General features: G+C 36.0%; 1 protein-coding gene across 1 annotated transcript in view; it reads left to right on the forward strand.

Annotated features, from left to right (window-relative positions):
• The window catches only part of LOC142321140 (lactase/phlorizin hydrolase-like), a 122,791-nt gene that overhangs the window by 77,996 nt on the left and 31,366 nt on the right, over nt 1-13,429 (forward strand). The window contains exons 15-16 of the mRNA XM_075359133.1: nt 4,631-4,726; nt 12,689-12,822. Of these exons, the coding sequence (XP_075215248.1) occupies nt 4,631-4,726; nt 12,689-12,822 (230 nt within the window). The remainder of the gene's footprint in view (nt 1-4,630; nt 4,727-12,688; nt 12,823-13,429) is intronic.

The following is a 13,429-nucleotide window of genomic DNA, read 5'->3' on the forward strand; positions in this document are numbered from 1 at the left end:
GTGTCATTGAAAGGCTCAGGAAAAGAATGATTCGCGTGAGACCAGACATTGCAGACAAGTGGATGCTTCATCATGACAATGCCCTGTATCACACGACCATTTTCATCAGGGAATATTTGACCTCAAAACGCATTCCTACGGTTCCTCAACCCCTTATTCACCTGATTTGAGTCCTTGTGACTTTTTCCTTTTCCCGAAATTGAAACATGTCTTCAAAGGACGTCATTTTGGAACTCTGTAGAACATTCAAAAGACTGTGATCGACCAGTTAAAAGCCCTACTAGTTGAAGCCTTCCAGTGCTGCTACCAGGAGTGGGAACAACGACTCTGCCGGTGTATAGCTGCCCAAGGGAACTACTTTGAAGGAGATAATATTGTTGTTTGAAAAAAATAAAAACTTTGGTAACTAAAAAGTCAGTCTCATTACTTTTCTCGACACCTTGTACATACATACATACATACACGCTAAATACATTATATTCCTTGTTGGGTAGTTGTGTAATAAAGAAATGAAAGTGATTTTAGTTCAAACTTGAAATTGATTGATGTATGTTACTTTTTTTATTTAACAATGAATGTTGTTGTTTTTAACACGGGTATTACATATCAAAATATGTTAATTTTTCTAGTGTATCATATCAGATGGTAATAAAAACATGTTTTCTTGAGTTTTGTCGCGTAGTTTGATGTATTGTTTTAAAACTAATTCATATTTTTAAGTGAATTTTAATTTATTTTTGTGTAACCAAATACATTGTCAAGAGCTAACATTTTACTAAAAAAAAGTATTTGTTTAGTATTTCTTTATCATCTGCTCTTAAAATTATTAAATATCTAGTTGACCAAATTCTAACCTAGTTGATAAATTGATATGTATTTTTCTACACATAAAACAATTTCTTTGAATTACACTAAATACTGAAGTTGAATCTTTGATATTTTGATGTGGAATTTTTTTTCTCATTTTTTGGAAAACTAGTGACGTAGGCATAAGCAAGCATCAATCAATATTTTATACTGTTTAGTGTTTAGAGCTGTTAACATCTATATAAGATTAATGTTAATCATAAACATTTATCTATAAGAATTCTTGGAAATAGCTGTGAATTAAAATCCGTTTTTTTGGCATTATTTTGTAAGATTTTTTTTAATTTGAAGAGATATATTAAAGTTAAAATGAAAGGACTCTAAGATTTGATGGGAAGTTTGACAAAGTAAAGTGAATTTTAACCATTGGTTTACTGAGCATTCTTTTTTTGATGTATTATGATTATACTTTAAGGAAAAGAACTGAAAATTTTACATAATCTAAAATAGGCAATCTAAACTGGTAGGTCATTTGTTAAGAGATCCTAGTTTAGTTAATTGGGCAATAACAGGATCTGTTTTGTAAAAAATAAAGATTAGAATGTAGTGTAAAACAGATAGCTGAAAATGGAGGCTATAGTGAGTATATCAAAATTATGAGATTAATACAGAATAATAACATATAGGAAATAGTAACGAGACAGATAAAAGATTGGATCAAATGACAAATAACCTCAAAATAAATACTGATGTGATACTCATACATCTTAAATGCAGATTTAATTATAATTATTTAATGTACATTGATAAATATTCATCTCATAGAAACCATTATTTATTTTAGTCTACAATTTAATTCATACACTATGCATTCCTTGAGTTCATATTATATACAAATGTACCATTTGAATACTGGATCTTGTAACATGTAATTATATATTAAATAATAATAATTATAAATAATTATCTAATTGATAAATAATAATAAGAATAATGGAATCAGCATTATGGTACTGGGTTTGGTTGAAACAGATTATATTGATGGAAAATATGAGTGGTTTGCCATTTCTTTGTAAATATTGCCTGTTATTACCATCACTCAATTTTTTTGAATTAAAAAACAACATATTTTCTCTGTTTACTTTGATTTAAATTAAAGAAAATGTTAAATTTACATTTAAAGCAAAAAAAAAAAAAAATAGCTGTAGAAAATTTCTATAGTTTATAAAAAATATTAATTTTTACATTAAAAAACTCTAACTATGGTTTTGTAAGGAATTTTTTAAGTTGGTATGATTGCTATTGTTGACATCAGTGCTGATTATTGTGTTACATAACCAGTCTGGAAAGACGGCCACTACTCCTGTAGAGAGAGCTTTTTAACACTCAAATTAGCCAAAACAAACTGCTTTATTGTCATTCGATGGTGTTTCAGAACAAACTACAACAAATTATCACCAATAAAGCAGTTCATCTGCAAAAAACAGTTAGAAGACACTGCTTAAAAAATTAAGTTCTGGAAGACCTTCTGTATTAGAAAAACAAGTCAGTCGTGTTTGTATCATACACAAACTAATGTAGTCCAGGTAAATCACCTGGACTACTGTCAGCAAGTTTAGAATTACATATTCCCCAACTGACCATGTGAAAAATGTTATGGAAATGGTTGAGTATAACACTTTATACAATTGCCATTAATATAATGTTTAGGTAACGACAATGAAGTCTTGCATAATGATTTGTTATAGACATGCTGGAATGTGTTTATGAAGAAGATGTTTCTTTTCTTTGCTTAATTTTTGGTGGAAAGATCAGTGAACGCAACATATAAATATAGTGAACAAAAAACCTAAAGAAAGTATACAACATATATGCGGTTTACGTAAAGTGAATGTGTCTTATGCTATTTTCTTTGAAACAGTGTATAGACTATTATTTTTTCATCAACACGTAACTGGAGGAATTTACCTTGACATATTAGATGAATGCTTCAACTCAAGGTATACTCTGAGCAATTTCCTAAACATACAAGATGGATCTCTCACCTCATTATCACATAAAGGTTCAAAATTATCTTGATGAACACTTTCTAGGAGGTTGGATTGGCCTTGGGTAAAAACATGACATTTATATGTTGGCCAATAAGAAGTCCAGGTTTCATCTCCTGTGACAAAATTTTGTTATAAGACAAAGCCACTTTTTGTAGAGCTATATAAAGGACAAAATTTTGTGTCTTCCTTTCATGCAAATGTATGCAACTTAAAACAAAATATCACAAGCACTGTTATAATGTTGAATTGATGTAATACGATTTAAGTGTTTGGAGTGAATTAAATTACCATGTTGATATTTTTCTCATGTGACTCACATTGCACATATGAAACATAGGTACGAACTATAAAAAAATTTGTTCAAAACCGTGTAAATAATAATCTCCATATTTGAAAAATAAAATTTTTACAAACCATTGAAAGTTTCATTTCATTTGTAATCACCTGTAGATCCTGAATGACAATGTACGAGTATGTCATCTCACTAGGTCTAGGTGAATTTACATTTACATTTTAAATTCCATCGTGTTAAAATATTTATGATTATTACATAAAACAAAACTAAAGTTACACATAAATATTCATCTGCAGAAAACAAGACTAAAAACCAAAGAATAGCTGTAGTTGTAGATTGAATGATTCAGTTTTATTAAAAAGAAAATTGTATAGAAAATTACCCAAACTTAAGGCCTCGTAGATTAGATATTGTGATGTTTTCTTAAACAAATGTTTGATTCTGCAGTTAAAGAAAAGCCATGCCCAAATTGTAATTGGGTTTACTGGCTCTATTACAGTTTAAATATAATAAATAATTTTTGTAACTTTTATCCAAAATTATATTATATTAATTGATTCTGCACAAAAATTTTCACTCATAGCAGCATTTTTTTTTCCCGATTAGCCTCCAGGAATCACCGTCAGGTATTACTTCAGAGGATGAATGAGGATGATATGTATGAGTGTGAGGCACACATGAGCCATTCAAGGACTGACATTGTAGAATACATGTTAAAGGGACATCGTGAATGGAATGCAGTAGCAACCTTAGTAATGAATATTATGAAGATGAAGGAATGAGATGCTGTTTAGTGAAACAGGGCAACCTGGAGGAAGGGTCTTACAGGGGCAGCTTTGGTCATGAGAGGGTAGTTTGCTGAGGTGGACCATTCTTGATGACTGACCGGGGACCCTCTGAGTTCGTGGGTAATAAAAAAAAAGGCCGAGAACCGGCTCGATCCCTCCTGAGGATAGTGTATGGTTAGAGGTAGGCATATAAACCAGTCCTGGCCTACTGGGTGAATGATCCCCCCCATGGGGAATGGCATAGCCGGGTCCCACGGGGTCTCAGTAGGTTAGTGGCAAAGGCAACCTCTGAGGGTGTGCAGTGCATTAGCTGGTCCACCCTTTTAGGTATGGGGAAAAAAAAAAGAAGATATGTATGAGTAAGTGAAGGGCAGCCTTGCACAGTCTCAGGTTGATCATTTCTGAGATGTGTGGTTAATTGAAACCCAACCACCGAAGAACACTGGTATCCACAACTTCAAAATCAGTTGATTTGGGAAGATGCATTCACTACTAGACCAACCTGATGGGTTAATTTAATTAACTTATCGTATTTTACATTTATATACTCTCATTATTAAAAAAAAAAGTTGTATTTAAATTTAATTTTTCTCACATGTGTTCATTTAAGATTTTTGTTGCAGTAATTAGTATTGTAAGTGAACAACATTTTTTTATTCATAAATCTGTTGAAAACTTGATTGGTTTAGGTAAAACAGTGGAGGATTCTCGTAGATTTCCAAAAGGATTTTTCATTGGATGTGTATCTGCTGCATATCAAGTGGAAGGTGCTTGGAATGAAGATGGTCAGGTTTTATTTAAATTACCTTCTTTTAGAATTTTTTTAGACATTTCATCCTTAATGAAGAAAATATTGTAAAATATTTTCATATTGTTAATTTACTGAGTGATTTATGCATTTTCAGTATTCATCAGTAAATATTTTTCTTTAGAATTTTTTTTCATAAATGCATATGTATTTCAGGGAAATACATATTATTTACAACTCAGGGAAACAGGAAATTTTGAAAATTAAATATTCTTATGAAAAAATTATATTAAGTAAATTTAATTAAATCATTTAAATAGAAAATACCATGTCAATAATGAATACATGTACAAAATTTCTTTTTTGAAGATCACATCTTGCAGGTGAGCTCCATCTCTGTTTAATATTCCTGTAGTGTTGTAGTGGAACTGTATGGTGTGACATAACATTTTACAAGAATTTCAGCAGTTGGTATTCAGAGCTTGGCTTTTAGTTCTTCTGCTATAGCAGGTCAATTACTGTATACTTTGCTTTAAAGGTAATCCCATAAGAAGAAATTGCTCACTGATAAACAAAGAAACCTGGGAGGCAATGGAATATTTCTTGAAATTATAAAACTATTTCGTGAAATTAAAATATTTATTATTCAAATTTTAAATAATAGCTTTTTCTCTTTATTCTAATTTCTCTTAAAATTTTAAACTGTTTTCTTTTTTTACAATATTCTTAGTAGGCTTGCACCCTTTCGATAAACACAATTCAAAAAGCTTATTGAACTTTACCATGTGTTACAGATTCATCATTGACTTTCACCCTAAAATTTTGACATAATACTTGAGATATTGTCCAATTACATTTTTGTTGGAATGAGCTCAAACATTTTAACACATAGCATCTAGTTTAGATTGAGAAATTGTAGTGTTATGCTAGTTGAAGTTAGGGTGGTTAGGACATTTAGAGTAAGGTTAGGTATAATATAATGTGTTTCCAACAAGTCCAGGTCGTTTCTTTATTGTAGACGTCATTGTTTTTATATGTGCAGTGCCTGGAAGAGTTTATTTCAGCAATGTGTCAATTTAGCTCTAAATGCTAATGTCAGAACTTGATTTTGCTAAGAGTGTATCATGGGCTAATAATCCTAAGACATCACAAAATCTATATGTTAATGTAGGTTTTGTGAGCTTTATGATTATTTGCCTATAACATGTTGTGAACTGATATTTATAAATTTAGAAAAGTACATATCAAAATCAAGAATGTTTTTGTGAAAACCACTGAATTTTATTTTAAATAATTAGAATATCTTGTAGATGGTTAGTTAATTAAAACAGAAGTGGAAGCATAATACCTTTTCTCGCCCTGAGGTAGATAATCCCCACGTCCGGAACACAACATCTACGTTCCACGTCCAGGGCGGCAACAGCTGTACTTATGTACAATACATATACCTGGCTAACGGGGCTCCAAGTAAGTTTCTCGGATATGCTTATCTTTTGACCTTCTCCATCTTCAGGTCACCATATGGATTGGAATTTTCGGCCACCTGCAGGATATGAACTACTAATGACGTGAAAATGGACTCACACTATATCTAGAGCTTGCGATGTGGCGGCCGGGGTCAATGTTATTGCAGGTGTAACAGAGACCCTTCCGGTGTCCACATGCCCCCTGCGATGGCAAGCATGTAGCAATGGTTCCCATGTGTGTCGGTGCATGGGAGCTCTGAAAGCTTTGGTGAGTAGTAGCCTGGAGTCAGTGCAGAGATTGCGCATCCGCTCTCTGCCAGGACATATGCCAGTTCCACTGGAGTACCGGATCGGACCTCCAAGGTTAGTAGCCCTGGAGTGGGGGTGTACCCCGGCGACTAGCCTTGCTACAGAAGGGATAAACAAAATGAACATAATTGAACAACAACCTAACATGGCAGAGGGTTCACGAAAACACCCTCGTTTGGAACCAGCCGTTTCGCCTCAGGCGAAACGGAGGAAGAGTGCAGAATTAATAAAGATTGAGATTGAGGCTAGAAAAAGCTTACAAAAAGCTTTTTTTAAGAGTAGTAATGTACCGAAACCCAAATATTTGGTCATTACAAAGGAGGATGGAAATTTCTCGAGGATGAGTCCTTTTCTCATTGCTCGGGAAATAACCAAATGCGCTGGAGGCCCTGTTAAAGAAATAAGGAAGACCTTCACGGGACTTCATGTTGAGACTGTAGATGATGCCCAGCCTTAAAAGATCCTAGGGCTTAAAAAGATTGGAGAACTGGCTGTACGTGTAGATCCACGGTACGCTCAACACCTCAAGGGGTGTGGTCGTCTGTCGGAATCTTCTACATTGCTCGGAGCAAGAAATTGTTGAGGAGTTGTCATCACAAGGAGTAATAGAGTGTCGCCGATTGAACATGAGGAGGAATGGCGAAGTCCTACCTTCAGCCTCTCGTGTTCTCACATTTAACCGGCCTACCTTGCCCGGAGAAGATAAAAGCGGGGATACATCGATTGGATGTGCGGGCATTTATCGCGCAGCCAATGCGATGCTTCAAGTGCCAACGGTTTGACCACACCGCTATCAAATGTGAGAGAACTCAAATATGCGTGTGCGGCGAAGAGGTGCATGAGGGAGAGCCGTGTAAAGAGCCCCCTACATGCATCAATTGCAAGAGACAGCACTCATGTAGATCCAGGAATTGTCCTGTCTACAAAGACGAGGTAGCTGTGCAGGAAGTTAAAACCCTGCAGAAAGTCAGCTACATCGAAGCAAAAAGGATTCCAAAGGCCCGCAAGCCTAGAGCAACAACAGCTTATGCTCAGGCTGCGGCTGCTGTTCCTGCTTCTGCTCCAATTGCTGTAGATGAGACTCAAATTATAAACAAACTTGCGCCTACTTTGGCTAGCATGATTGAAAGGATCATCGAAAACAAGATGAAACCTTTCAGTTGTAAAGAATTTGTTAAGCCAAAGATAGTGGTACAGCCTGCGAAGATAAATCTGTAAAAATGAAAATTGCTCCTGTAGAAAAGAAAACGGACGCCAAACCAGAATGTCAAGTCCGTCTCAGCGAGATCCTTCAAAATAAGAAGAAAGAGTGTGTTATGGAGGCTGCCAAGCCTCCTGCAACTGAGGTGGCCTCTAAACCACAGAGGCCACAAATATCCACGCAAGGGGGGCAAGTGTCCTTCCTTCCACAGGCGGTGACCGGTGCTGCTCCCGTGTCGGGGGTCGGCCAGGTTGCCGCCTTTCAATCGGCGCCTGAAACCGGCGCCGATCCATGCCCGTCGTCGTCGGCGGCTTCGATGGTCTCCGATTCGGAAACCGGAAGCTACACGGGCGACGACGTTCTCCGCGAACATGAAGCTGTTCGCAGCATGGAGAAGAAAAGAAAAAAAGGATGGCCGAAGGGAAAACCTAGGCTATAATTTAATTTAAAATCAGCGAGTCGATTGTACAATGGAACATCAATGGATGTTTTTCAAACATCCATGAGCTCCAACGCTTGGTACATGATGTACACCCGATTTGTATATGTTGCAAGAAACACATTTCAGCCGAAATGAAAATTTTAAATTAAAAGGATATGACATATTTCGGCGAGATCAACTGCCAAATGTAAGAGTTAGAGGTGGAGTAGCCAGACTAACATCGACCAGAGCTATCGCTGTAGCTGTTGATCTAAATACAAACCTGCAAGCGGTCGCCATTAGAATGAAGCGTCCGCTTTAGGTCACTGTTTGCAGCATATACTTGCCGAATTTTGATTGGAAGGAGGATCACATAGCGCGACTAATTTCTGAGCTTCCCCCACCTGTCTTATTGGTGGGTGATTTTAATGCTCATAATTCTCTTTGGGGATCGGATCGAGTAGATCCCCGCGGAAGAGAACTGGAAAGGTTCCTGATGAATTCTGAACTTATTATTTTAAACGACGGGTCAGGAACCTTTTTCAATGCCAGAGATGGATCGACATTCTGTATAGATCTTGCACTTATAAGCGGATCGATAGCACCGAGGTACAGCCTCCATGTCTTAGACGATTTGCATGGAAGCGATCATTTCCCGGTGAAAATTGTAACTGATGTTACAAGAAAAACATATCCCATCTCTAAAAGATGGTTGTTTGAAAAGGCAGATTGGACGAGCTTCACGGCTAGAACAATACTCCCTGAAACAACTGGAGTTATCGGGGACGATGTCGACGCTATAACAAATACGATACTTGAGTCGGCATCGAGATACATTCCCAAAACATCTGGGAAACTTACCAAGAAACCCGTTCCATGGTGGAACGATGAAATTAGTGAAGCTATTAAAAGAAAGAAAAGTGCGTATAACGCCTTTAAAAAACGTCCAATCACAGAGAATCTTATTGCCTTTAAAAAATACAGGGCGTATGCAAAACGTCTTATGATAGATTCAAAGAAACAATCCTGGCATCAATACGTGTCATCCATTGACAGAACTACTACTGCAGCAAACGTTTGTAGGAAAGTGAAGGCGATTTGTGGGCGTAAAAACTTTGCTCCCATAACTAGCCTTCAAGATGAAGATGAAATTAAAGACACTCCAAACGAAATCACAGAGCTATTGTCCAATCACTTCGAGAAGGCCAGCAAAACGGCCAACTACGAAGAAGGTTTTCGGACCAAAAAAGAACAACTTGAAGATCTACTAAATTTTAGAACTGAGTATAATTACTCATATAATGTACCATTTAAAATGGAAGAATTCGTGAAAGCGTTGGAAAAAGCAGGCAACACAGCTCCTGGTCCGGATGAAATCCATTATAATATGATCAGGCAGCTGAATACCACTGCAAAACGCAGATTATTCGAATTGTATAATCAAATATGGCGGGATGTACCCGCAGCAGTGGACAAAAGCTCATGTTGTTCCAGTACCGAAGAAAAGTAAAAATTTAACAGATCCCAATAGCTATCGTCCTATCTCCTTGACGTGCGCTATGGGAAAAATATTCGAAAAAATGATTAATAATCGACTCGTTTGCGTTTTGGAAAAAGAAAACCTGATATCACCATATCAAGCAGGGTTTCGTCAATACCATTCTACCACTGATCAAATGATTATCTTAGAGAACGTTATATATAACAGCTTTATTACAAGGAAACATTGTGTCGGAGTCTTCTTTGATCTTCAGAAGGCTTTCGATATGACCTGGCGTCATGGTATAATGCTCCAGTTACATGAATGGAGCATTCGTGGCAAACTGCCAATCTTATTGAGCAACTATATGAATGACCGTACTTTCCAAGTACGTGTCAACAACGAATATTCATCTATAAAAATCTTGGAAAATGGCATACCACAAGGTTCGCCGTTGAGCGGTACCTTGTTTATGATCGCCATTAATAAATTGATATTAGCCATTCCAGTAGAAATCAGCAAAAGCGTCTATGTTGATGATTTGGCAATTGTGTATGCCAGCAACAAGACTGCTATGGTGAAATACAAATTGCAACGAGCGATCAACGCTCTAAATGAAGTTGCGAGGAATAATGGATCCCAATTTTCACCAGAAAAAAACGTGCTGTGTACACTTCTGTAGGAAGAAAATTCCTCATCAGTCCTACTTTGTCAATCGGCAATGATCCAATACAATATAAAGACAACGTGAGATTTTTAGAACTAGTATTGGATAAATCCCTTACATGGGAATTACACATACAGGACTTGAGTGTTAGATGCAAAAAAGCCCTAAACATTATCAAATGTTAATCGAATATCAATTGGGGCTCAGATAAAGAGATATTATTGAGACTGTATAAGGCATTGGTTCAATCGAAACTAAACTACGGATGTATTGTATATTCATCCGCTAGGAAGTCGCATTTAAGAAAGTTAGACGTAATTCATAATAGCGGAATTAGATATGCGACAGGCGCTTTCCGCACAAGTCTGGCGACAAGTCTAATGTCCGAAGCCGGAATAATGCCACTACATTATAGAAGAGAGATCCTTTTGTTAAGATATGCAGCAAACGTATGGGCTTTTCCTGCCCATATAAATAATAAACTTTTCATGAATCATCCAATGGCTGCAGTATATGAACGTCGTGCTACCTATTTCAGACCAGCCGGAATTAGGTATCACGAATTAAGAAGAAAATACGAAATTGCTATTCCAGATACAATAGCAATTTCCACAAGAGAAATACCGCCATGGCTTTTGCCAGCGATAAATACAAGGTTGGATCTCTCTCAGGGAGAAATAAAAAAGAAGCCAGCAGTGATCATCCAACAGGAATTTTTGGCAACCGTCAGTAGTTACGAGGAACATATTAGAATCTATACTGACGGTTCTAAAACCGAACATGGTGTTGGATGCTCCATATATGTAAATGGAGAAGCCCATTGTTGGAAACTGCCAGATATGGCCAGTGTTTATGCGGCAGAACTTACTGCCATTCAGCAAGCTATTCGCTTCACAGAACATTATTGCGAAGAGAGAGTGCTAATTTGTTCCGATTCTCTAAGTGCACTTGTTGCAATTCGGAACAAAAACATTAAGGATGTCCTAATTTCAAACATCCTGTCTGTTTTATACGTTTTAAATCAACGAGGACAGCGATGCGTATTTGTATGGACTCCAGGGCATGCTGGTATTACAGGTAATGAGAGCGCAGACGAAGCTGCCAGAAAGGCAACAGTCTGCGATGATTTGGATGCATTTCCTGTAAGAGTGGCAGATGTTAAAAACTGTCTAACGTAATTAAAAACAAGTGGAATACTGAATGGAGGAGTTTAAATACAAAATTAAACTCAGTTAAAACTTTTCCATATAAATGGAAAAGCGACGTGAAATTGACTCGCCGAGAATAAGTAGCTGTGACCAGACATAGAATCGGTCACACGCGATTAACAAATTCATATTTGTTAACCGGCGAAGAGAGACCAATGTTTGTTGTTTGTAATAAAACACTGACAGTCAAGCATCTAATAGAAGAGTGTACCATATTTGAGGACCTCAGAAAGAGGTTCCGTCTTAGAAATGATATTACTGCTGATCTGGATAATGGAAATGAAGATAATGGAAATAAAAGATAGTTGCATCTTTACACGCCAGTGGACGTCTTTGAAGTCTGTAACAGTGAAAAATTTAAAGCTGTGATAAAGAGTATCTAAGAGGTAGTTTCATTTATTTATATATGGGAGTCTCGAAGCGTGGCACGTATAGTGACGGGAGGTAGCCCTCTTGCCTAGGCCACCCCGGCGCGTCTGCATTCAAGAGCAGTGAGTCGGGGTGTATCCGATGATGGTATGTGGAACCCTCAAGGGTGGACTGAGGGCGCGAGGCTATGGGTAAGCGCAATGGCTGCCTGTAGCCTGTTTATAAGGAATCAACTGCCACGGCATCCTGGCGCGACTAATATACTACTTCACGGCGGTTCTTGTCGCTCCGAGGGTGCTAAAATTAACAACTAAACGAGACGGGTATAAGAAAATAAATGGAATGGTATGGTATAGTTTTACTTTAATCTTCTTTGAGAATTTTATCTCAAATTTTAATTTTGGGGCCCTTTACACCCCATAAGTGTTGGTTGTTTTTGTTTTTGTGGTGTTTAATGTTTCTGTGTAGTTTGTGTTTTTAAATAAAATGTAAGGGCCCTTTACACCCTTACATATGACGATCCTCATGGTGGTACTAATTTCCTTTAAGAATGTGACAAGGACTAATGACCTTAGTAGTCGATGCCCGTAAAAATACAAAAAAATAAAAAAAATACCTATTTTCACTGTATAAGTGTTACATTGTAATACACAAAATTAATCTGGTAGAAATGAATATTGAAAAAATCAAACTGCTTTGATGTATTCACAGGGGTGCTTTGCTAAGGTTGAAGGACTTACCTTTTAACCTGGATTGTCTGATATTTTTATTTCAGGACAATTGTTAAACATCTTTCTGGTTTTGTTACTGTTTTATATGATATATTGCTTAATAAAACTATGCATCTTTATTGTAAGCCATTTTTTTTTTTTTTGCAGGTAAAGGAGAGAACATATGGGATTTTTATACTCACACACAACCTGATTTAATTAAAGATCATTCCAATGGTGATGTAGCATGTGATTCTTATCACAAATATAAAGAAGATGTGAAATTAATTAAAAATATTGGAGTAGGTATAATATTTTGTTAAGTTCTATTTATTAGAATTTAGTTTTGTAATTCTCATTTGTGTGATTCTGTGGGCTTCTAATTTCTGATGAATATTCTTGTTGCCTACTTAGAAGTACGATATATTCAAATCAGTGAATCTACATAGGAAATAAAATACAACAAAGATGTTTTCTTATTATTTCATTTTTTACTTCTCAATTAGTAACATATTTTCAGAGGTTCCTCTATCATACATTCTTTTCTTAAAGAACATTCAATTTTAAAAATTGCTACATAAAAAAGTCATCTTTGTCAAATTTAAAAATATAATTGAATTATATTTGTCAGCATTTGGTTGTAAACACTACAGCTTGTACACCCATTGCTTGGATAGATTTATTGATTTTAATATTATTGAAAAATAAAACAGTGGTATTAATAAATATGTTAAAAAATATCATATATATATGTGAGCTATTTTTTTTTTCAACTTCTGATGGGCTATCAAAAACAGACACATTGACATAACAAAATGATTTTATTACTAAAAGTTGAGTAGTATCTAACTTATTTTTTTACATAATCACCAAAATGATTGAGACATTTATCTCATATGTGACACCAGC

This window comes from Lycorma delicatula, chromosome 3, assembly GCF_047948215.1.
Source record: "Lycorma delicatula isolate Av1 chromosome 3, ASM4794821v1, whole genome shotgun sequence".
NCBI classification, from domain to species: domain Eukaryota; kingdom Metazoa; phylum Arthropoda; class Insecta; order Hemiptera; family Fulgoridae; genus Lycorma; species Lycorma delicatula.